Source organism: Aulonocara stuartgranti (genome assembly GCF_965226115.1).
Source record: "Aulonocara stuartgranti genome assembly, chromosome: 5".
NCBI lineage: Eukaryota > Metazoa > Chordata > Actinopteri > Cichliformes > Cichlidae > Aulonocara > Aulonocara stuartgranti.
The window spans coordinates 27805817-27830870 of NC_138943.1; the positions used below are offsets into that span (position 1 = coordinate 27805817).

Below are 25054 nucleotides of genomic sequence, written 5' to 3' on the forward strand. Positions count from 1 at the left end.
TGCCTCCATGACTCTTGGGGTGTATCTTTCAAGGCCTACTTGCCTTTCGCTCTTCTTTTTTCTTCCTTGTAGTCTTATCAGGTTTTTTGGGGTTGTGCTTACTTGAGACTGTCCAGATACCTTATTAGCTTTAGGGGTTTCTTGGAATGCCTTGGAATTCCTTTTCGGATTTTTATTTTTTATTTTTTTGAAGAACAAGGACTTTCATTCTTTACACTGCAGCTCTTTGCTCAGCATGCCTCTGCTCGTTGTTGCATTTCGTCATAGTCGACGCCCGTCCATTTGCAACATCGCATGCATCATCACTCCGAGTCAGTGAGGAAAAAACAAATGAAGAGGAGAGGCATACAGTTTACTCATGTCCCTTCTGACCCCAGTTTCATTGCACAACACTTCTAGATGAAAGAAGTTGGTGGAGGCTTTCTTTTCCTCAAGTGACTTCCTGTCTTTCATTTGTTTCTTTGGGTGTTTTGCATGTATGTAGCAGATCTGCACTTTTACTTGACATGAACTTGGCCTGTAATAGAATCAAATCTTGTTGCATTTTAGAGTGCCACTGCTGCCACAGCAGTCAAAGCTGATGTTCCTAAAGTTGATCCTGCTAAAACATCAAAGCCAGCTGCAGCAGGCACAGCTGCGGCTGGAAATGTGTCTGTGCAAGGCAAAAAGGAAGAAGCTAAATCAGCGCAAACAAAGGTAGATGTTCCTGAAGCCAAACATGGCAGAGGCTGTGTGTCAACTCTGCCCTCCGTATACTCTGCACAGTGATGATTTTGCATTCAATTCAATTCATCCTCTCGGTCTCTGTGTTTAATGAATGGATGAGGATGTTGTGATGAGGTGTTGTCATGGCTAGCAGGAATTTTTCACACCAATCAAACATTTTTTTTCTGGAAATTCTAAAGAAGAAAAGTCATTTCATTAAAGCAATTAACTAAGAAAGAGTTGGAATTTCTTTTTTTTATGGCTGATAATTTCATGATGCCTTACTCCTAATAGCACAATGGATATATTGTGTTGTTAAGGTCTGTGGCCTGATTCTGGATCTGTGTTGCAGGTTCAGGCGGAGGTTACATCCACAGCAGCTAAAGGAGCCCAACAGGTAAAGACTTAATGTAGCAGTGCTAGTTTCCTTTAAAAAGCATGTCGCTTGCGCTTGTGTGCTGAGCTGTGTTGCATGCGCAGGCACCTCCAGTGGATGCAATCGACGAGCTGGCCAACATACTACCATCAACTGATCCGTTCGCTCGCCCAGAGCCTGTGTTCACGGGGCCAGAGGTCAAAGAGGTATAGCATAGCCACAGTGTGCAAGCATACATGTTGGAGTTTGTGTGTGTGTGTGTGTGTGTGTGTGTGTGTGTGTGTATGCTTTAGAAAGTGAGCAGCAAGCTGCATGGGCCTTTAGTGTGTAACCGTGTAATGCATGTGTCACAGCATGACATCACCTCTGAGAAAGGTCAGAAGTGTGGAGAAAGGGACGACACACTGCCTCCAAACTACAGATTCAAAAATACGGTCAGTGTGCACCACTTTCCACTGCTTTCTAAACTTTCTACCCAACCTCACCTTGTTTTTTGCTTTTGCGTGCTTCGCTGACAAATTCGTAGGGACTACTTTATGTTGGTAGGAAACTGTCACTTTTAGCTTATGTTCTTTAGACAAAGTTGCTTTACAGGCATGACTTTGACACCAAATTAAAGCTTTAGGACTGATAACTTGTTAGTATGAAGCAAGAGTGGCTGACTCCTGCATCTGGAAGGATATTTGATCCAGATTAGTCTGAGGTTTTCATGTGAAAATCAAGAGGATATGTCTTAGCCTTTTCCTATTCCTGAGACTATGGCAGGAAATGTCCAATTTGACCTTGCAATATAAAATCTTGCCAAAATCTCAAATCCAGATTACATCCAAAATGTAATTGCTTTAAAGAAAAACCAAGCTCCATTTCTTTTTTGGTAACATTTTCATGCAAATCCATCAGCAATGTATTAAAAAATGATCCTGTTAAACAAAAAGAAGCAAACAAACCAAACCAATCAACAATTACTACTGGCATGTTTATTACTTAGAATTAGAAGGCCTTTTCAGATCTTAAATGATTTCACCATTTTATTTTTCTTACCAAGTGTAAAACTACTTTATACTTTCTAGGGTGGAGCTCCTGCAGATGCTAAACCTGTGGATGTCCCTGTAAGTAAAGCTTTTCAAACTCCTGCTATCAGTTCTTTGTAGTCCAGATAGCTCACACATGCAGGAAGTGCTGTTTCCACTGTATAATATACCCGTTCCTGGGTGGAGAATGTGTTGGGTGTTGTCCTAAGAAACCACCTTCTCCGTTTGAGCTTGTTGGCTCCTGTCCGACCAAACCCAAACACTCACAAATATATGTGCCCTGTCACATGCACACTTACATTGCGCACAGTGATACACCAGTTAAACCGAGGAATGTGTTCATAGTTACTCACAGTCACTAACACACCCACATTTGCATCATAGCCGACTCCCACTTTGGCCTCCTGGCATCGAAGAAGCTTTTTTGGTTCAGTGTCTCACCAAGTCTTTCTGTTCTTTCTTCCTGTGTGAGTTTAATGGTTTCAATTTTGTGTTGGTCATATTTTTGTGGAGTCAACACGATTTGTGTCACCTGCATCTCTTTAGAGAGAGTATTTGAGTTTTTGGCGTCTGTGGAATGTAAAGGGTGTGTCTGTACTTTTCCTTCACTGTTGGTACAAGTCTGGTTTGCATTATTTTGCCTTTTGATTTGGTCACTCATGCCCTCTAGTGGAACTTTGGAGCAATTCTTTCTGACTGAGTTATTTTAGGTTGGTGTAACGCACAGTATTTTTCATTTCAGAAACCACTGAGCACAGACGCGGCCCTTGATTCCCTTTCAGCTGATTTTAAATCAACTGGTCAGCCTGGACCCAAGAAACAAGAGGTCAGTCTTTAAGCATGAAGCACTTAGCTGCTACTTCCATTTGATGTATGTGCTGCACACTCCTAGTATGGCACCTGTGCTGTAGACTGCATTGGCTCCAATAATATCATTTTTGTCTTAAAGGTCTAAAAAGTCTCATTGTGTTTTTTTTTTTCATCTTCATCCATAAAATAAATAGCAAAAGGCACATGTTGAGACTATAAGTGCCTCTTCTGCTGGCCCTGCGAACTTTGCACCTCCTCCTGTGAAGGTAAATTTACATTTTTAAGTCCCTGATGTGTCATTACAGCAGAGTCTGGCTGCAGAGGCTGATGCCTTTTCGTCCTTGCTGTCCCTTTTGTTGCAGAAAGCTGAAACTCCTGCAGCAGTTCCTCCTATGGCGGCTCCTCCAGCTGATAAAAAAGCTAAGATGGAGAAAGTCTCAGATGACTTCTCACTGGAGGCTGGACTCTCTTCTTCCAGCACGGTACTTTTACTGTAATGGTTACTTACAGATCTTAGCTCTGTCTTAAAATGTTTTAATAAGTAAATTTCTTATGGCTGTTAAAGTTAAAGCCAAAATTTTACTACACTGAAAATAAACCTGATTAAAGTTGCATTGTTATTCTGCATGGATCAGTGAAAACTAAAACATTTGTCTGTTTGCTCTTGTAGAAAGCGGTATCTCCTGCGGTTGCTCCTGCTGATAAGAAAGCCAAGATGGATAAAACCACTCCCGATGTCTCTGTCAAGGCTGGATTGGATACCAAAGCAGGCACCAAGCCCAAGACCAGTGAGGTGAGATGCAGGAGATGAGGTTAAACAACACGGGTGTCATTAGCTTGTCATAAACGCCATGTTCTCTCTTCAGGGTGACTCCATGTCTCTGGATGCTCTCGGTGCTCTGTGTGACACACTACCAAAAGATGCACCAAAACCTGAACCCCCCAAACTCAGACCTCAGGACATTGTATCGGTAAGAGGCACAAACAGCTGCACTGTCTTAAGCAGCAACTCTGCAGTCACTTTAGTTCAGTTACACATAAGATTCATTGCTAGACGATGTCTCACTTTGTCCCCCTTACTTTCTACAGGAGGGAAAAGTGAAGAACGAGAAGGGTGTACGTGTAGGAGAGAGGGAGGACACGCTTCCTCCAGATTACAGGTTCAAAGAGGAAGACCTCAAAAAACTGCCTCCTCCAAAACCCGAGGTGAGCCCAGAGTGAATTCATTTAACGATGAGCTCCATTGATGATAGATTTTTGAGGCCAGTGTTGATACTGATATTTAAAAAGTTACAGATTTTATAGGTTTGTTTTCTTTGTATGCACATAACATCACATTTTGTGAGGGTAATATCAGGAATCTTGAAGAATGTCAAATATCTTCTCTTTCTTTACGTCATATCTGCCCGACCCGACCCTTGCAGCCCAAGATGGACGCTGATGATGCTCTGGACATTTTGTCTGGGGACTTCAGTACTGCTTCAACAGCTCCTGCTGTCCAGGCTCCTCTCTGCTCCTCAGCTGCTCCTCTGCAGGTAAGCTCTGTCTCGATCAGTGACACCACTGTATAAAATCTAATATCCAGTTTTAATGGTGCTTTGTGATTGCTGCAGAAATCTCCCGCTCCTCCCACTGATAAGAAAGCCAAGGTGGAGGCTGGACTCTCAGCAACTACTGCTAAGGTACAGCAGAACTTCTTCCAATCATTTTTTTTAAAGAGATCTGTAAAATAACAGTGTACATCATGGCATAAGTTATATACTGAGTGAAATAGCAAGATTTATTTTGAGTTGGGCTTTTTCTTTACTGCCATCTGTGTTGTGTGGTGTAGAAAGTGGAATCAGCTGCAGCTCCTCCTGCGGCTGGGCCCGGTGCTCCTTCTGCTGAGAAGAAAGCACAAGAACACAAACCTGCTGCTGGGAAGGACGCCAAACCAGAGACCGACAAGGTTTGACATAAGTCATTTTTCTTCTTTTTTGCCCTTCTTCCTGTTCTTGTTTCACTTCATATTCTTTAGACAGACATTTTATTTTTAATAGTTTGATAAATCCTGTTCTGTTTTCAGGGTGGCTCCACGTCTCTGGATGCTCTCAGTGCTCTGGGCGACACATTACCAGCAGATGCACCAAAACCTGAATCCCCCAAACTCAAACCTAAAGATATCGTCTCTGTAAGAGTGAAGCTACACCCTAGCATTAAATTCACAGCTTTTGATAACTTTTTTTTTTTTTCCACCAGGTGATTTTGTTCTCTTTCTCTATGTACAGGAGGGCAAAGTGAAGGCGGAGAAGGGTGTACGTGTTGGAGAGCGAGACGACACTCTTCCACCAGCTTACAGGTTTAAAGATAAAGACCCCAAAAAACTGCCACCTCCAAAACCCGAGGTGAGACTGAAGGAAATTTACTTTATGGGTTAAACTTCAGCACATTAAGCTTATGAAACTCGTAGATCTACAACTGTTGAACATTTAGTAACTTGATTTAAGCTTTACTTTGTCTCCTCCCGCAGCCCAAGATGGACGCTGCTGATGCTCTGGACATTTTGTCTGGAGACTTCAGTTCTTCATCAGCTCCTGCTGTCCAGGCTCCTGTCGTCTGCTCCTCAGCTCCTCCTACACAGGTACACTGTGAATCAGTTATTTGTTCCTGCACATAAACAGCGCACGTATCTCTAAAAATGAAAAGCCTCCATCTTTTTTTTGGAGTCCCTACAAAATTCCACAAAATATAAAACTGCATCGTTTCAGTGCTTTGTTTCAAACTCTCATCTCTGCTTTTCAGGCAAAAGTAGAGGATTTGTCAGCTCTTGATGTACTCTCTGGAGAGTTTGTGGCTTCATCTAAGGCTTCTGGAGTTCATGCACCAGTCCCTCCTCCATCAAAGAAGCCACCAGAGGTAAACTTGTTGGTGTGAATGCGGGTTTTTGCATAAACTATTTTTTTTCCTTCCATAGAGGATTTCCCTGCCAAGCAAATAAATAAATATTATTTTGTTTTTATTTTTGCCACCATGGCTGTCATTGTGCCCTTTTACATTCATGTCTTTGTTTTCACTCCTTTTTTCCATCTCTGCGTTTCTGCAGAAAACAGTCTGTCCCGTGGAACAACCTAAAAAAGTCGATGTAAGCGCACAACAGACAAAGCCCAAAATTGAGAAGGTAACTGTGAGGAATCAAAAGTCTTCTGATTTCTTTTGGCTTTAGTTCTTCATTTATCATTCAGAGCTGTATAACATGCCTTGTCTAAAACTGGCCTATGAAGTTCCTCTTCTCTCACCCCTCAGGGTGACTCCATCTCTCTGGATGCTCTCAGTGCTCTCAGCGAAACACTGCCAACAGAAGCACCAAAGCCAGAGTCTCCAAAACTCAGACCTGAGGATATTGTCTCGGTATGTGGTGCCCAAAAACATATAGTGTTGTTTTGTTATGAGTGACATATTTTATTCCAGTAATGGTATACCAGTACAACTGAATTATCCGTGCACATATTTGGGTTTTTTTTAAACACTTGTCCTGTTTAGAACCCTTTAAAAAAAATCTGTATTTAGGAGAAACAGAGTGTCTGGACCAGCCAGTCATTCACCCTTTTCCCCTTTTTCAGGAGGGCAAAGTCAAAAAGGAGAAGGGTGTGCGTGTAGGAGAGAGGGAGGATACACTTCCTCCAGATTACAGATTTAAAGAGGAAGATCTCAAAAAACTGCCTGCCCCCAAACCTGAGGTGAGCCCAGGGCAAATCTATTTCTAAGCAACAAAAGTTAGATATTTATTAATGGATAAAAAGCCATAAAGAATATGTACATTTAGTAATTGAAATAACGGCTTATTTTCTCTCTTTATCTTCTCCTGTAGCCCAAGATAAATACTGATGATGCTATGGATATTTTGTCTGGAGACTTCAGCTCTTCGGCCGCTCCTGCTGTCCAGGCTCCTGTCGTCTGCTCGTCAGCTCCTCCTACACAGGTACCAATCACGAAAAGCAATAGTATTAATTTCAAGTTGAGTATTATCGATTTTAAGCATAGGATTGTATTCTGTCTCTCCCTCAGGCCTCTGCAGACGCTGCTCTTAAGTCCTTGGCCGGAGACTTGGTTGCCTCCAGCGCTGCACCGGCAGTGAAGTCAGAACCTCGTATTCCTACACAAACAAAGCCACAGGTAAAGGCTCAAGTGTTTCTCATCTACTTATACTCTTTATACAACTATCTGCAGCTACATCAAAATCATATTTTTTTCTGGGGTTTTTGCACATTCAGCTGGAAGCTGGAGCAGACAATGCCCTTGATGCTCTGTCAGACACCTTGGGGGATATCAAACCTGTTCCTCAGCCCGCCCCAGGTCCCGTTAAAGATCCCGTCAAGGTAGCCAGCATGGTTTAAAAAAATAATAGAAATAATTTAAAATAATAATAAAAAATCTGCATGCCACTTCAGCTGTTTTGATTTGCCTTGTTGTTGCAGGAGAAAACGATTGCTGAGGAGAAGCTTATTAAAATGGGAGAGAGAGATGACACACTACCACCAGAGTATCGACCCACTGAGGAAGACCGTAAGGTAACCTGACAGCCTTTGAAATGAGATCCTAAAAGTGAAGTACATTTACTTAGCAGTCCATCAATTTCTCTACCAATCCATGCATTTACTCAGTACAACTTTCCTACTTTAAAGATGTGAACATATAGAGTGTTCTTCCTCTTGATAGTCTGCTGCAAGCTGGGTTGGGTAATGAGAATTACATTAAATATTGTGAAGTAATAACAATACAAAACATGATCAGGGACACTATTCATTCATTTAACTGTATTTTTCAGTCGGTGTGTAATATTGTGAAAACAGAAGTCTTTTACATTATATAATCTTGTTATTAGTCCACTAGTCCATCCATACACTACTGAAGACTGCAACATGTGACAGGGACATTTATAAAGTGTAGTATAGCATTTGTTGCTTTATTGAGAGTCTAAACTTCATGAATTTCATTTTAAAGAAAATGGAAGAAGCAAAGAAAAAAGCTGCCAACATCCCCAAAGAGGTCAGTTCCTCACACAATATTTCTAAAATAAAATAAACATTAATGATATATGTGAAAGATGACAATAAAGCATTCCCTTTTTAACACTCTGTAGAAGAGTATGGATGACACAACAGCCTTAGAAATGCTGTCCAGTGACTTCTCTGATGCACCCAAGCCTGATGCACCGGTCACCTCGTGTGCTGCCACAACAAAGTTGGAACCTCCTGCGCTGGACTCAGCTCCTCTGAAGGTAGTGGAGAAATAAAACCTACCATTTCTACTCCTTCTAGCTAAATTCCATCAAGGTGTGAGACATGTGTCTGTCTCACCTTAACTGAGCGTTGTGAGGTTTGACTCATAGTTGGTGACGACCATAATCCTAATCTTTGCTCATCCTGAAAAAGGAACAATGAGCTCATACCAGGGAGAGCCACCTAATAGGCTGTGATTGCGACTATCACTGATGATTACTTACAGTGTTAAAAATGGTCCTTACTTAGTTGTTTTATACCATCTTTGTACCTGAAACCACTTCTAGAAAATGCTTTCTTATGATCTTCTTGAGTTTATTAACTGTTTTTTATTTATTCTTGCTTTTCTAGCCGATGGCTGGTCCTGTTCTGGAGTCCCTGTCTGATACCCTGCTTCCAGATCCAGTAAAAGGCAAATCTAAAACAGACAAACCAAAGGTAAAAATCTATATGACTATTTAGAAGTGTTTAAATATTACACTTTACTATAAGAAACAGGACCAAATGTACATCTTTTTCTTGGAAGCTTCTAAGAAAAACGCTTCTGACTAAACTGCACTTCAGAAGAATGATTGCAGAACATTTATTTCTCATTGGTACATGGCGCCCCCTATAGGTTTCCTTTCTAGCTGTTACTGTGTCTGTGCTCACTACGTCATGGAGCAGTGTGAGTTGTAGAGCCTAATCAAGGTGTCGACTTTGTTACAGGGAAAGAGCAAGTCAAAGTCAAAATCTAAAGTAAGCAAATCGTCTGCTGCATGAAGACCTAATTTAGGCTGAATAAGCAACGTATCTGACACACTGGATCTGTGCACTTATAACTGAGCCAAAGTCTCACAGCAGAAGCAGTTATTGAATTCTAATTTCTGCAGGGGCCTCCACATAGTGGCATGTGACAAGCTGCTCACGCTCCTCACACTGCTTTGCCTGATGTTGATTTCAGCCTGTAATACTGCAAAGGCATGAATTCTTTATCATTTTTAATACTTATTTGTTAAAAACATCAGAAACAACAAGCAGAGGAACCATCTGCCCCTGGCCAGCTATCAGCTCAGAGAAGCTCAGACGTTGTGCCAACTTCTACAAAGAAGAAGAGCTAGGTCACATGGTAAGATCTGTCATATTTAAGTGATTTAAAAAAAAAAACCCTGAATATTAGAAGGATAGATATCAAGTCTTTAAACTGACTGCTGAATATCACTTGTTACAGGTTGTCGCTTTAAATCTGTCCTCCAGGCCACGTGGATGCATCGGTGAGGGAGCTGCTCTCTGGATAACGATTCTATTTTTGTAAATTGTTAAGAATGTATATTGGAGTCAAGAAAAAAACCTACACATACCCATAACATTTACGCAATGCACACACATAGAAGCACAAACGGACATGCACGCACACTTAAACACCTATCTGCTTTACAGTTCAAAGATAAGAAGTTTTGTTTTGGGCTTTTTGGTTTTTTTTTTAGAGAATATAAAAGAGACTTTTAAAAACTGGATGGAAATGAAAGACGTGAAACTGTGGGAAAACGTTTTTGGGTGCCAAGAATCACGCATGTACATCACAGTTGACAGGTGGGTTTTTTTTTGTTTCGTTTTTTTCTTTTTCCTCCAGCAAAACACTTCTATTACAACACCGGTGACCTAAACCTGCTGGTGTTGTGACATTAGTTGGAGCAGTGGAGACTGTCAACTTGTGTGAGTGCAGTATGGAGTAGGTGTATAACACCGGGAAGTTTTGTGCAATCCAGATGTACACACACACAAAAAGTTTTTCTATCATGATTGGACACCATTACATAAGACACTAGTGTACAGCTTAGTTCGCTTATATTTTAAACAATACATAGTTTACATTATTGAATATGTGGATTTCCCAGGAGGTGTTCTAATTAATTCTGTATTGGAGAGCTTTTTGCAAATGTCTCTCTTTAAACAGAGCAATATCTGTCAAGTAGGTCTTTTTCTGTGTTTTTGGGTTTGCAGAAAGGAAAAAAAAGACGTTCAAAAGTGCACTTATTGAAGCAGGATGTTTACAAGCTTTGTAAACTGCCGTTGTTTGTGAGCTGTAAAAGAGTTTTGCTCTACGTAACACAACACTGTAATTTGCAAAGGGCTACTGCTTTCAATTGTAAAGTTAGTCACTATAATTCCACCCTTTTTTTGTAGAGTTAAGCCAAGATATGAGATGTATAAGGGGAAATGCTAACTAAATTGAAAAAAATAAATACATAAATAAATCATGCAGTATCATTTTATTATTATTGTACCTTAAAAGAGAAACAAAAGATAACATTAACTGACTTAATATGCTGGAGAAAATAACTAAATATTGTAGGAAAGGTGAACAAACAATGTGTTTGTAAAGGTGCAAGGGGAAATGTGTATGTATTAAAGTGCGTGGGAGTGTAATCTCCTATGAAAGAATTTTTTTATCCGCTCTTGACTTGTGGTTTTGCGCTCTGCTTACAGTTGTAGCACTCCACTTCCTTTAGACTCAAGGGGGGGGGGGGGCTTAAAAAACAAATGTCTTTTGCTCAAATCTACTTTGGTGCCAAGACCCTGAATGACTGATGGGAATCCAAATGAGTGGGTTTGATGTGTGGAAAAATAAAATCTAATAAAGTCAAATACAGTTCATTGAAGAAGGAATGCTTGTCCGTGTGGTTTTATTTATTTTTTTTATTTTGTACAGCGTTTTATGTTGAAAATAGAAACGAGAATTTTTTTTTTTTTTTTTTTTGAGGATGTGCAACGGTTAAAAGCAAAAACAAAAGAACGTGCCATATTTGTTCTTTTCAGTATTACTCTACAGTCTTAAAAACATGTGAATGAATAAAATCAAATGCTTTTCGAGTAAGTGTAATTTTAAACAAGCCAAAAAAAAAAATCTGCTTTAAATTGTTTTGATGACTAAATGCGAGTGCAGCAATTCAAATAGTGTGTGCAGAATGCAAAACAAAAGCACACTGTTATTGCTTTTAAAACTTCCCAAAAAATTAAATAAAAAATATTTAAATTCAAAAGAATTATATACAATTATTGCTCACAGTTCAGAAACAAAAATGAATTCTTCTCAGGATCATCTTCAGCCGTACCCGTAACCATAAGAATTGATGTGGATTTGCAAAATAAACTCTTTAAACCACACAATTATCATTAAAAGGGTTCAATCTACCTGTGACAAAACAGTGTTGTTAGCCATCAAGCCACATGAAAATTATAACTCAATGTTGGCAATAAAAGGCTTTCCATTTATGCGCTGAATACACAACCACTTTAAAACCATCTCATATTTTCACAAACAAAGAAAATGTTTCAGGCTGACTTTAGCAAATAGGATGAGAAGATGCAGCAATAGCGTTAAAGAAAAAAAGAAGTGTCTGAAATTTCACCATTTAGATTAAACATATCGGCCGGGCATCACTTCTTTTGCAGGAGGTGCCGTTCGAGGTCTAAATTTTAAAAGACAAAAACAGATGTAAATTTAGATGATTAATACAAATAATAATTAGTAACCTTTTTCTTTTTTAATGTAAAAAGGGACTGTTTTCTTCAAATAGACTGCAAGTGTAATTGGAAATAGGGAGAAACATTCAACAACAATCATAATATACTATGGGTATAGGTATTTAATTTTGTTATTCAAATATTAATATTACATAAGTTTTTTTCAAAAATAAAATATTAATGAAAATAAGAAAGAAAATTGCTGAACAATATTAACAAAATAAAGTCTAAAATGTCATTTTTGCTGTCTGGGTGTGGTTCCTGATGTTGGACTAATAACTAAGTAGTCCTCATTTATTCATGGACTGTATTCCTAGACTAAAATGGAACAATAATGTTAAATTTAAAAAAATAAATAAAGGAATAACTTACCTTCTTTTGTGATGGTGTGGGCATCTCCGTGTCCTTATCCCTACATGCAATTGAAATGATTTAAACTTGAGGTGAAAATATAGATTTTACAATAGTTTTTAGCTTTCCAAGTGCAGAAAATGACAGAATTTTATATATTATTCAGTTCCACATTTTATGCACGTGAAGATCATGTAGATTTCATATTGAAGATGCACTTACGATTGCAGTACAATATGGTGACGATGAGGAGCAGAAGAAAAAGGCCACAGCCACCAGAAAGAGCTCCCAGCATTATTGGACTACAATTAAAAGCAGAACTGGACTCCCCTTCTGAAAATGAACCATCCTTGTTTACCAACTTTTTCTACTCACAGAATTTTAAACATGAATATGATAAATGTTATAACACATCACTGATTTTGAACACTTGCCTCCTACTGTCTTGCCTTCACAATCACAGGTTACAATTTTGGGCACACTCGGTTTGGTGGTGCATGTTGGTGGTGCTTCAGTTTTATCTTCAGTTTTATCTAAAAAAGAAAGAAGAAGTCAAAGTTATGTGTAAACTTACTAAAACAATAAACAAAACAATAAATTAAACCAAACAAAGAAACATAACTTACCTGCAGATATTTGTGTTGTGTCTCCAAACACCAGTGTATTACCTTGGATAAGTGACGCACAGCCATATAGGCCAGCGTCGTTTTTTTTGAAGGACTTCAGTGATAGATGATCATTTGTGTAAGTGTAGAGCTCATCAAAGTTTTTTGCTGAGGCCTTTTTTATGCCAGATTTGCTGAAAGACCCAATGAATTCCATGTGATTGCTTAGAACTCGAAACCAGACAATCATGCTGGCCCCTGTTGTGTCTTTAGCTGTACAGCTGATATCAATCTTATCCCCTTCCTTTGCTGTTTTGTCTTTGAAAGTCCCTGAAGTCAATTCTAAAAGATTTTATAAAATGAGAGAAGAAAAAAAACATTCTGTGTCTGCGAACAATACACAATAAACAAAAAAACAAACAAATCAGATAATACTTAATAATTAAGTTCAACTTACTCTGACATGACACCACAATCACCAGAATCAGAAGCCATTTTTGGTCCATTTTAATCTTGCAGACGAGAATAGGAGCTAAACACGTCCTTTTCGTGTTTATTGAAGTCTGCTGGGAGATAATTCAGCGTGATATGAAACCCCGCCCCAGCTGTAACCTTCTTTTCTGCTCTGTCAAATGGGACCATTGCAGCAGAGTCTTGCAGAGACCTCCTGCAACACGATCGTGGTCTGCACAATGTTTGTAACCCACCCGATCTGCACTTCACTCCTCTACCTCTGGTTTGAAGCATTGAACACCACTACTTCATCCACAAACTATTGGCACACAAATGCAGCAGGGCGCAGTATGTAGGCTGAAAATGGATGAGATAGGAAGTGAAAACGATGCACAACAAACATAGTTCACGCAACTCTACACCAAATTCTGCACAAATTAAATGGTGCATTATACCAAACTTTTCTTTGTTGAAGTTTCATCATGAACTCCTAACAGTCACTTTGTCATTGCTATGTAATTTGAATTTGACCTGCCTTTGGTGAATGATTGCTGAAATTTAAACATTCAAAGATTGCAAACATTGCTATATTTTAATCTCTCAGATTAAACTAGTTTAGAGAAATATAACAGTTTAGTTAAGAGTAAAACAGAAAGCATCAGGGTCTCTCAGAGGCCTTTTCTAAGACTTCACATTATCTTACATCTTACACCCCAGTTTTTAACATCACCATGTTCTTAAATACGGGCAAAAAGCCTTGAAACTGTAACAAGCACAAGATATAACACAAATATAACGTCAATAAATTAATTTAAAAAAATAAAATAAAATATACTATTATTATATAAACTAATATTCACTTTAGTGATTTCCCATCTTCTCAAGTTCTGGATAAAGATTGTTGTCCTCTTCGATTTATAATCACTGTGAATGTTATATTTAAGATTTAAGATTTATATACTTTATACTCGACTAATTTATGACAATTTCCAATATTTTCATTGTTCCAAATTATTTTAAAGTACTGTGTAGGCAAACACCCCTAAAATCCAATGTTAGGCATGCGATTGCGCAGTGTTACAACGCTTCCACAAGACCGATATTTACACCATTAGATGGCAGCAAAATGACTTAGCGCCATGTTGCTGTCAGTGCACTGAATCCTTGAACAAAATCACAAAACATACTTCTGAGCGTCCCAAAAAGCTGATTCTGTTCATCTGGACGTAGCGTTTTAAGTGGGAGAAACGTTTCGTCAACAGTACCTTTGCACAATTACTGAAACTAGTCCCCTGAATGAACAATGGGCTGTGAGGTCAGGATCTGATCAACTCACAGCCCAGTCCAGATGAACAGAATCAACTTTTTGGGATTTATTTACCTGAATGATTAAGCATCCATCAAGACATACTTCTGAGCAAAGACACAAACTTATGTAAAATAATTTGAAGTATTAGTCAAACCTGAATAATTCATTTTATTACAGGTGTACACCTGCTGAAACAAGTAATGGAAAATATGTTCAGTGACATTGGTCTGAATGGTAAATGGACTGGTTCGTAGTGCTTTTCTACTCTTCTTGAGCACTCAGAGCGCTTTATTTAACTTACCTCTTTCATCCATTCACACATATTCATACAAGTACTTCTTCTATTGGATGGAGGGTACAGCGCATGATTTTAATCTTGTGAAAAATGAACAAAGTAACATTTAAAAAAAAATGTTTTTATTGTTTTGTTATGCTGTGCATGAGCAACAGCATGAAGTCATTCTTAAAGATAATGGCTATCAGGTCTTTTTTTTCGGTCTTGGGGAACTTGGGGGACTGAAAATTTAAAGGAAACCGCTTGTGAGCTAACAAAAGATACTACAATTTTCATTATGGGAAAAGACAGGAATTTGAATTCATTAAATTTCTAGAATATTCATTTCAAAGAGTGTTCCTACCTGCTTCAGTTTAAATCTTATCAGTTTTATTCACAGTTTATAAAGCTATATTGAGCTAACAACTCTAGCAAAAGGAAAGAAGAACGTAGCAACCATAAAGCGTTACAGCTTGTATCATTTCAAGTGAAATGTTGTCTAAGAGCTGTACGGAAGTGAAACCCCCTTCAGATAAACTGAGTAGAGCAACAGCTGCTATGGCGCAACTCGAAGCCCTTTTTCCGGTTCAGTGCTGGAAAATAAATGCAGCAATTTGGTAATGGGCACTGAGTGCTGACATTTTGCGCTTTTGTGGGTGATCTGTTCCATGGGTGGGAGGAGACAGAAAGAATGAAAAAGAGGGGGGAGTGAGAGTAATAAGAGGACACAGTTTTGTTTGGTTTGTTAATCTCATTTAGCGTCTTTCTTTCTTTCTTTCTTTCTTTCTGTCTGTCTGTCTTTTTTGTCTTTCTTTCAACTGTTACAATAATTCCTCGAAATTCAGATTGTCATTGACCCTATTTTTGCTTTCAATAAGTCACTTTTATATTTATTACAAATTAAATCAAGTTTCAGTCTTGCATTGTTTTCAGCAAATAGGGGATTCTGTTGATGCATTGTATCAAAGGGAAGACCCAGTCAAAAAGCACACAATTAGCCCACTTCACCTTTCCATCTCTCTGTTTCAGGGTTGAGTCACTCACAAACACACCTGCATGGGCTTCCCTATCTTAGTCACACAGGGGATCTCCAACCTGAAACCTGAGCGTGTGTGTGTGATTATGTGGTGGGTGACCAGGGGAAGCCAGTGAAAAAAAAAAGGTACTCAGCACAATAATGCTGAATATCCTTGTGTTCTGAAAATGCCACCTTCATTACCAGTAAACACATTTGAATAGTATTTTTTTGTTCACTTTGGCTCAGTTATCATTGCTCTGCTGCTCAACTGGCTGGTCTGGTTTCAAGCATTATAGAAAAAGGAGTAAAGTGGAAACCAAGAGCATCAAGAGGATTGGAGTAAGTAGAAATGGAGCGCTCTAAAAGACTTCAAAGTTAAAGTGATTTGGTCAGAATTTTTTTCATAATTTGTGGATAATGCTTCCTGTTACGACTTTCATTTTGCTTTACTTTGTTGGCTTTTGCTAAGTAAACTGTCTAAATATTGCAAAGTAAGAAGTTACATCTCCTTGATACTGATATCTCAAAAAGGTCTACGCTGTGTGCTTTTTACAAGCAGCACAAATTTGTCCTGAATGGGCTAAATTTACACTCAGGCCATTTTACATATAAAATGTTTCTCTATCTGAAGACGTGATATATTTACATATACTGTTTGGGATTTTTTGGGAAGGAAGCTGAAATAGTTTATACAAATGTGACAAATTGGAAATAATACGTGTACGTGTCTTCTTACTAAAGAGCTTGGAATAATTTTGTTTGTTGCACTTTTCAATAGAGTTTTGAAAATAGTGCACAACACTTTCTGTACACATGAAAGGATAAAGCTCAATTTTTCTGTGTATTGACTCTTATTACATGCATGAAACTGTACTTAATATTAGAAAACTGCAGTTTCAATTTTAGTTTATCCTAATTGTGTCACAATGTGCATATTACCTATATTTAATTAAATAATATATAAATATGTGGCTTTTATGTATTTTGTATCTGTAGCAAGACGTAACATGAGATAATAGTTATGGATTTCACCACAAACAGTTGCGTGTATAGCACTGCCACATCATTAGATTAAAAATTGCATGCTGTTATAGTTTATGGCTGTTACAATATTTAAGAAGAAAAGTACTGGATTAAATTCCCTTTTTTGGGATGTAAGCACTTGTTTTCCATGATTTATGCTGCCCCCCCCCCCCCCCCCCCCACCACCACCACCACAAAAAAAAAAAAATTTAATCCAAAAAATTAATCGTGTGTATTTTCAGATAACCGGAAGAAGATGGATGGATGAATGGACGTTTACAAGACTTCACAAAGACATTGTTATTTTGCAGGTCAAACATTATACAAACATTATCATTTGCAAACAAGTTTGTTTTGTTTTTTTAAAAAGTAAATGTAAAAAATGTATGTCTGATTTGACTCTACTATTACAGGAAACAAATGAAGGAGACATCAGAAAACTGAAAAATAACAGAAAAATAATGTTTACAGTTCATCATATCTGTGAGCATTTAGTTTCAACTGTGTCTCAATGTTTAAAATAAATCTATCTAGAAACAGAAAGCTGAAGAAATCCATTCTTTTTAGCATACATCACATAACTTAATGAATTTACTTACATATGATAATAACGTGTAAGGGTTCTATAAGTTTTTAATACATGTTAAAATTAAAAGCAAATACAAACAACAAACTCTACAAAGATTACAATATTAAGTTTTCTACCCAATGAGTTGGCGCACCTTTATGATTTGTGTTGCTGTGTCTTAAGATTATCTCATACTTACATTTTTGCTTTTCTTAAGGTGGCAGTGTACTGTGACCTTGGTCTACTTGGCTTTGACTGTGAAGCAGTAATACTTTTGCATAGTGCTGATACAGGATGTGTTTTTAAAAGTCTTCTCAACCAGTGTTACCTCAGTTTACAAGAATTCAAACGCATTCCTTAATTTTCTTGTATAATAGTTCTTGTATTTCCATTTATTAAATGTGTAACATCCTCAGCCAGTGTAAATCCATTTGGTCAATGAAATGTCTTCCAAAAACTCTTAAGAAGGTTTTCATGCATTTATTTATTTATTTTACTGCATTAATTTAGAAACTTTTTACTTTGTCTTTCGCTTACTGCTCCTCTTTCTCCGTCAGTGCTTGTGGTTCAGTCTGTGGTACTTTTTGTGGTCTTTTTGTTTCAGGGACTAGACGAATAGCTCAAAGCTGAGCGAAGCGATAGCATCTCAGTGAACATAGTTCGGTATATCCTCGTGCTCCAGCACACAGGAAAGAGCTGCGTACATTCCCTGCGACCCAATCAACCGCGAACTTAGTTGTGTCTTTGCACTTCTCAATCACCCAGGTGTAACTGGGTTGGTTTGCGTATGTGTGTGTGTGTATCTGTATGCATGCACACAAGGGTGAATAAGGAAGCAAGAGACTTACACTTACTATGAAATGACTTTGTAGCCTGTAATTTAACATTATACAGCAAAGCTTGTTGCCACATACATGGCAGTTCAAGAGAAACTGAATATGATGCAAGTTTACACATCAAAAGTAAAAGAAGACACCAAACCCTGTCACTCACCTACTCAACTTCCGCTAAGCACAATATTGACAATGGAAGTACAACGCCCACTTTCAAACCTCTATGCCCTCTCCACAGACAGGCACAGACATCTAAGACGAACAACGCAACAAAGCCAGAACGTCTTATCTGTTCCTATCACTGGAAAACATGCACAGTGCTTGACCTGTAGCTTCAGGACAGGAAGCATTTCTGCTATTGCAAAATACCTCCTGAGTATCATTGCTTTCTAGGCAATGCTGCATTTTGGATAATTAGATCACTCATAACCACCATAAATGACTGAAATGATACAGTTTTATTGTTTAAACACAAGCATGCTCACAGAAATACCGACATGACAGTGCTTTTTGTTCTGTGTCTAAACTGCTGCAATAACGTGAAAAACACAAAGAAGTACAGAAGAAAGCAAAGAACGCAGAAAACTGCACAATTACTGTATGTCTATTTGTGTACTTTGTGATGTTTGCATCAAAATAAATGATTACAGTTCACAGCACATTAATACCTGATGAATTGAAAACCACATTGATAAATTACGCTAAATGCAGCTCACTGATTAGAGGCAGAAAGAAAGATTATAGATACAAAACACAACATGGGTCTTTAAACTTTATGTTACATTATGCATTATTACATGCGTTATGTTACATGGCTGCTGCTGCTGTTGAAAAAGCAAATTTTTCTTCTTGCTGAGAGTTCATTGAAGCGTAAATAAACTCGAGATGTTGTTAGAAGACCTGATATTAGGGGTGAATCATGCCTTTCGTGGCCGGAGAGAACACTCAAACAAAGCACTTCAGTCACTGCAATCAAAGAAGCAATATTTGTTAATTTTCATTAGTTTCAATAACCATAGACAACATTTAACATATGTAATACTTACCTTAAAAATACATGAGACGCAGGTTTTTTTAGAACGTCTGCCTTTTCCTTAATAGAGAAAACAGAAGACGGAGATTAAAGCATCATCCGTGCATATGGTGGCAGAATCAGAGTTTAAAAATACTGTAAAGAATTTTGATTTTTCTTGTGCATATGGATGAAAAATAAAATGAAAGACAAAAACAGTTGTTTTTACTAATGTTGTATTTACTTTGCAAAGTGGTGGTGACACTTTCTTGGCAGTCCTGTAAGTGAGAATGTTGTTGAAGAAAAAAGGAAACATTTTAGAAATAAAACATTACTATATCACAAAATTTGATTTTCTCAACCTTTATTAGCACAATTTAATCCATTTCTGGTCGTGTCTTTCTGGAACCTTTGTCCGGCTGTTTTGTTGACTTCACGGTATTTAATGTATTAAACGCTACTCACGGCTGAAGTAACGCAGCGTGCAGAGAACAGCCAGAGCCAAGCCTCCAAGAAGTCCGACAAGAGGCCAAAGAATCATAGAGCCACAGCCTCCTGGAACAAAGGAATAATGGAGTACATGTTTCTTCCCCCCAATGGAGTCATGATATAATCAATCATTAATCAATTTTCATTTTGCAAGAAAATGTTCAATTATGCACTGCTGCAAACAATTTAAAGTCCTTTTTATTCTTTTTATTCTATAATAACTTACCCTTGGAGTCGCCTGTATTGCAACGACAGGTTGGTTTGGATGGTGGTTTGGGTTTTGGCTTAGGAGGTGGTGTTGGTGGGGTCTCTGTCAAATAAAGACCAAAGAAAGGTAAATGGACTGGTTCTTGTAGAACGCTTTTCTGCTCTAGTTCTGCTGTAATTCAGCGTTTTATACAACATATCTCTGTCACATAGAGGCACTTTTTTCTTTAAGTGTTTTTCTAACCAAAATTTACACTCTGACGAACACAACTCAAGGTTCAAGTATCCTTCTTAACATGTAGATGGGTTAAGCCAGGGATCGAATCACCAGCCTTCCGATTAGGAGATGACTTGCCTGATCGCCTGAGCCAAAGCCACCCAGAAGCACCATTAAGAAAAGTAAAAAGCAACTTTTTTCTAAAAAAAAAAAAAAAAAGTTGTTGTTGCAGCAATTCTCTACCAAGTTTCTAATTGGCAAAGAGAAGAAACAATTGACATGATTATTAACAGAATCGCCCTCCATCTGTACATCTGTTGAGCCAGCGAACAGTTTTTCAGCATTTTATTTTCTTATTTGTAGTTAGAATTTACCCATTTGGCCTATTGAATGTGTACCAATATCTTCTGTTTGCCCGTGCTGTGAGAAAGTTTTACTGCTTAAGCCTCGTTCAGAAAGATAAGTAAGGCAGCATCAGCTAGGCAAAGAGAAGCAGAAAGCCAGGATACAAAAGAACTTCTCAACGTTTACTTGTGTCAAAGACACCAGTTTGGTTTCCAAAATGCAAATATGCATTGATTTGCAAATGATTTAAACCTTATGTCATACCAAATGTGGAAACAGAATTTTTTATGATTTGAAAAATATACACTCATTTTGATTGTGATGCCATAAACACCTTTAAAAAAGGTTTTCTTTCTCTGGTGCAGCTTTAAGCGATAAACAGTGTTCACTCACTGTCAGAAGTGTTTCTGGAGTCCGTGCAGTGATTTCCATGAAACATCCATTTTTAACACAATAACTCCAGAGTGCATGAACATCACGGGCATTCCATACCCCTTTCACGTCTGTACAAAGATTTCCGTGCATTCCCTGAATCTTTTGATATTAAGTTCTCTAGATGATAAAATCGACAAATTTGAATTTTCCTCAGATACTTAGAAATTCTACCTTGACTACATATGTAGTCACACACGCTTTCAGAGAGTCGTGAAAGCTCCATCTTTTACTCCTTATGGACATTGGAATGCTTTTTCATACCCAATTTTATTAAAAAAAAACAAAAACAAAACATGATTACTTGTGGCATGCTCCCCCAGGTATCTTTAAACATTCTATAGCTGCTTCTCCTGGAAAAACGATCATATATATTTAAAAAAACAACAACAAAAAATCTAAATGAAGGTCTGTCAGAAAGTGATATTCTTTCTTTGTAAATGAGTAGCAAATCACTGCATACTGTTTTAGTTCACATTTTTGCAGGGCACCTTCACCGTTTTAAAAATGGTGTTGAATTCGACTGATACACCAAGGTAAGTGCGCCACACTTTTAAAGCTGTCCAGTGAGTCCGCAGAATATTAGACATTTTTTGTATTAAAGTAGGAGTCCTAATATGTTGGATTTACACACCAAAGCCTTAAATCATCCATCAGCTTGACCTGCCTCTTCAAAATCAGATGGATATTTTGAAAATTTCACATTTAGCCTGATATTTAACTGTGACAGGAAGCACTTAGAATACAAACCTCCTGGCAGTAGAAGAGTCCCAGGCTTCCATACTTCATTAAGATTTTTTTCCTTCAAGACACAAGAATAAATCCCTCTGTCTTCTTTCGTCACATTGATGATACGGAGCGCAAAAGACTTACTGCCCCTCTTACTGAGTTTAAAACGTGTTTCGTCCACGTTATCTCCATAGAGAGTACGGTCAGCATTGTTGCATCTGCCTAGAAAGTGGACTTTGCTACTCATGTCACTGTGGAACCAGAAGACTAAGTCACAAGCCATGCTGCCACAATCACAATCAATGGTCTCACTGCTTGGGATCTTAGGGTAACGAACGCTGACTTCTTCTTCCAGCAGCTTCTGTTTTAAATCTTGACCTAGGAAAAAGAGCGACATTTAAGATTTCAGCAACACATTTGTAGCACATTCAAAAACTCCTCCGAAATTATTTTTGAGTTACTATATAACAAGCTGCCTCGCCCATTCGTTGCAAAGGTTTATGGCCAATCCTCCCGTAAAGATGTGCAGTTAATTAAGGAAAAGGAATACTAATACGTGTAATAATAAATGCAAGTTGTCACGCTTCCTACATAGCGAAAGCCAGTATAAATCCAACTGGCAATATAAAATATGAAAATATGAAGAAATCTCCTGTATATATTTCAAACTCTTAACAGTGACATTTTGGATTTGCTGTATGGTGGATTTAGCATTTAGGTGATATTTTACAAGAGGCCTATGTGGTAAAACATCTTTTCGCATTTTACAATCATTTTCTACTTTCTATGTTTTCAAGTCAAATGCACAGGCCTGTGTTATGAAATAGTGTTATGAAATATATAAACATACACAGCAAGTCAAACACTGTGTTTGTATGAAAGGTTAAGACTTACTGGCTCTTGCTTCATGCTGTTCTTGCAAAAATAAATGAAATACAAGTGCTGTGTTACATTCAAGACTAATTTAGTTTACATGTGTCACAATACGACACAAATCTGATTTATTTCAATCTCCCCAGTAGAGTGATGCAAATATAAAAAAGACGATGATGATGAAAAACTACAGGGGAATGCTGCAATGTTACCCTTAAAGTATAGAAGCAAAACTCAAAGGCTGATAATTAACGTAATAACATAGCCGTATCAATAATCTATACTTTCATATGTATCATGTCTAAGTGTTAAACCAACAAACCAAAGCTCACTTCTTTGACTCTTAAAGCCACATTTCATTCTTTATCACATGCTATGGCAATGACTGTATTTAATAAATGTACATTTTAAGATAAAAATCAGACGATTATCAGTTGAACTTGAAAACAACAACATCCCTCGGTAAGCTACCTGACTTTGCAACAGCAAGAACGTTTGTGTCTTATGAGATTAAAGACAAAGCTGATGGTCTTACCAGATGTCCAAAGTGGTCCTGTCAACAATAGCCATGCCAGTGACAGAAAGAACATTTTGTCAGGCCGTCGCTGTGTATCCGTATCTGTGTGTAACTTGTGTGCTAGCTGAGGGAGGTTGCTAATACTTTCTCGTCTTGATATCTATCTGTCATAGATGATGGGAGGAACTATGCTGACAGGGCCCTGAGGCTTGAATGCAACACCCTAAAATGATACAGAGGGCCTATCAGATATGGTATAACAGCATTACACCAGTCACTGGGACTTTAACGTACACGCTCTAAAACCCCAAATGCCTAATACAGATAAGGATCAGCACAAGTGCTGCATCAAAATAAACCTATTGATGCCATTCTTTATTCTGTTCAACTAACAGAGCCCAACGATGACAGCTGTTACTATTATGTTAAGTCTGTTATTTAAAAAAAAGAAAAAAGAAAACGTATTCATCCCCAACATTCATAGAGGCGTAAAGTGAATGTTTCACAGCTGAAAATGTGGTGTTGTCTCACATTATGTCCCACATAAACAAAAGCAATTAAAAAATGTTGCATATTTCCAGAGCAGCAGTTTGCAGTGCTGTGGTCTCTGCCCAGGTGCATGACCTAGAGTTCAGCAGAGCCACACATACAGAGCTTCATGCACAGAACAAAAAGGGAATATAAACATATGGCACCTAAACTCTGTAACGAAATAATTGCATACGAGGATTAACAATACAAAATACATTTAAATATTCAATGGAGTGTGTAAGGCAACTTCAGTATTCCACCTGCCATAAAGTTCTTAAAGACTCGCATGAAACAAACATTAAAGTCAAAACCAGTGAAGTTTGTGCCTGTGCAAGTAATTTTGCATTACCTTTTTCTTCTTTGAAAAGTGCACATATAGTTTTATATTATAATCAGTTCTTAAGTAAATATATCTCATATTATCTGACTTGTTTGATATTCACATTTTTACTATCCAACCCCTTACATACAAGCATTTAACAGTTACAGACCCCTGGCTGTGTAAAAACAGCAGACTATGTTCATTATGTCCCACTGCACCAGCATCATTGTTAAGGGGACTCATTATTACGTTTAATCAGGCAGTTACAGGCACATTGCTTGAAACAGAAAAATAAGCCAGTTAGAGCTGCAACCATCAGTTATTTTCATGATTGCTTAAAAAAAACAACAACCACTGATTGATTTTATATTTAAAATGACAGAAAATCATTACAGATATAGTATTTAAACTTTATATATGTACACATACATCACACACAGGACACCTATGCATTTCCAAATGTGGAGCCATTGTATGTTTGGCTTTTCACAATGAATTTTTATTTTTTGCATTTTGTGACAAGATACATCAACATCTACTCAATAAACTCAAATCTATGCCTCACGTTGAAGACTATGAGTTTCACTGACATTCAGAGATAAAAACCTGATTTGAAGCACTTTTCCCTACATCAAGACAGTATCTCTGCAATGTTTGATGTGTAATTTTTAAAGTTGCCATTCTGACAAAGAGAGGACTTTTGAAATCTCTTTTTCACAGACGTCCTTTTCACACTTGCTCGATAACAGTGATGATCCTTTAAATCATGTGGTGTTTGTGGATCTTTTGTGCGTTCGTAAAGGGTAAGGGTACAGAACGGTCTGGTGGGGATCTTAAAGTGAGAGGATGTGGGAACCCTAAAGTTCTACGGGGGTTGTACACTCAGGCGAGGAACAAGATTCTTTGAAAACAGATCTCAGGGGTCTTCAGATGTGCGCTCTTCACACATCGCTGAGCTATAAAGCCTTTGTTGGTCTCTCCACTTCAATGCTTTACGTCAAATGCTGCCAAGCTCTGGTTTTACTTGCCTGCTCTGCTATTTCTTTCTTAATTTTTTTACTTTAGTATTCTTTGAGAAGTCATCCATAAAAAATACAGAGATGTAGCAGTGTCATTCTCATTACCAGAGCTTTAAAGATAATTAATGTCAAGACCATAGTTCAGAAGATTATTTACAGCATCTGCAGGACTTCTGCACTAAACCATTTCAACTTTTGTGTCACTTCTATGATCCACATTTTTTCTTTGCGCCAGCAATC

General features: G+C 37.9%; 3 protein-coding genes across 21 annotated transcripts in view; 1 reads left to right on the forward strand and 2 right to left on the reverse strand.

The window, feature by feature from the left end:
- Positions 1-10829, forward strand: part of cast (calpastatin) — a 31090-nt gene extending 20261 nt beyond the window's left edge. For 7 of the 19 annotated variants that reach the window (XM_082534936.1, XM_082534923.1, XM_082534938.1 and 4 more), the window contains 31 exons: positions 550-696; positions 1058-1102; positions 1186-1287; positions 1435-1515; positions 2152-2190; positions 2855-2938; positions 3117-3188; positions 3285-3404; positions 3593-3715; positions 3789-3893; positions 4012-4128; positions 4347-4457; positions 4536-4604; positions 4754-4870; positions 4988-5092; positions 5190-5306; positions 5432-5542; positions 5704-5817; positions 6005-6079; positions 6205-6309; positions 6522-6638; positions 6770-6880; positions 6967-7074; positions 7173-7277; positions 7377-7469; positions 7903-7947; positions 8042-8179; positions 8532-8618; positions 8889-8918; positions 9188-9288; positions 9391-10829. In XM_082534936.1, coding sequence (XP_082391062.1) covers positions 550-696; positions 1058-1102; positions 1186-1287; positions 1435-1515; positions 2152-2190; positions 2855-2938; positions 3117-3188; positions 3285-3404; positions 3593-3715; positions 3789-3893; positions 4012-4128; positions 4347-4457; positions 4536-4604; positions 4754-4870; positions 4988-5092; positions 5190-5306; positions 5432-5542; positions 5704-5817; positions 6005-6079; positions 6205-6309; positions 6522-6638; positions 6770-6880; positions 6967-7074; positions 7173-7277; positions 7377-7469; positions 7903-7947; positions 8042-8179; positions 8532-8618; positions 8889-8918; positions 9188-9280 — 2886 coding nt within the window. In that variant the 3' untranslated portion in view covers positions 9281-9288; positions 9391-10829. The remainder of the gene's footprint in view (positions 1-549; positions 697-1057; positions 1103-1185; positions 1288-1434; positions 1516-2151; positions 2191-2854; positions 2939-3116; positions 3189-3284; positions 3405-3592; positions 3716-3788; positions 3894-4011; positions 4129-4346; positions 4458-4535; positions 4605-4753; positions 4871-4987; positions 5093-5189; positions 5307-5431; positions 5543-5703; positions 5818-6004; positions 6080-6204; positions 6310-6521; positions 6639-6769; positions 6881-6966; positions 7075-7172; positions 7278-7376; positions 7470-7902; positions 7948-8041; positions 8180-8531; positions 8619-8888; positions 8919-9187; positions 9289-9390) is intronic. The other 12 variants (XM_082534929.1, XM_082534940.1, XM_082534924.1 and 9 more) reach the window with 4 other exon arrangements.
- Positions 10006-15117, reverse strand: cd8a (CD8a molecule). Its single transcript, XM_082534943.1, has 7 exons — positions 15044-15117; positions 13101-13453; positions 12665-12985; positions 12473-12571; positions 12261-12371; positions 12060-12099; positions 10006-11632 (listed from the first exon to the last, which is right to left on the reverse strand). The coding sequence occupies exons 2-7, from the start codon at positions 13147-13149 to the stop codon at positions 11581-11583; spliced, it is 672 nt and encodes a 223-aa protein (XP_082391069.1). The 5' UTR covers positions 13150-13453; positions 15044-15117; the 3' UTR covers positions 10006-11580.
- A 3441-nt stretch (positions 15118-18558) lies between these two features.
- Positions 18559-23786, reverse strand: cd8b (cd8 beta). Its single transcript, XM_082534652.1, has 7 exons — positions 22961-23786; positions 21574-21930; positions 19849-19932; positions 19599-19688; positions 19378-19411; positions 19168-19214; positions 18559-19087 (listed from the first exon to the last, which is right to left on the reverse strand). Exons 1-6 carry the CDS (start codon positions 23013-23015, stop codon positions 19196-19198), a joined length of 639 nt encoding a protein of 212 aa, XP_082390778.1. The 5' UTR covers positions 23016-23786; the 3' UTR covers positions 18559-19087; positions 19168-19195.
- Between the last annotated feature and the right edge of the window lie 1268 nt (positions 23787-25054).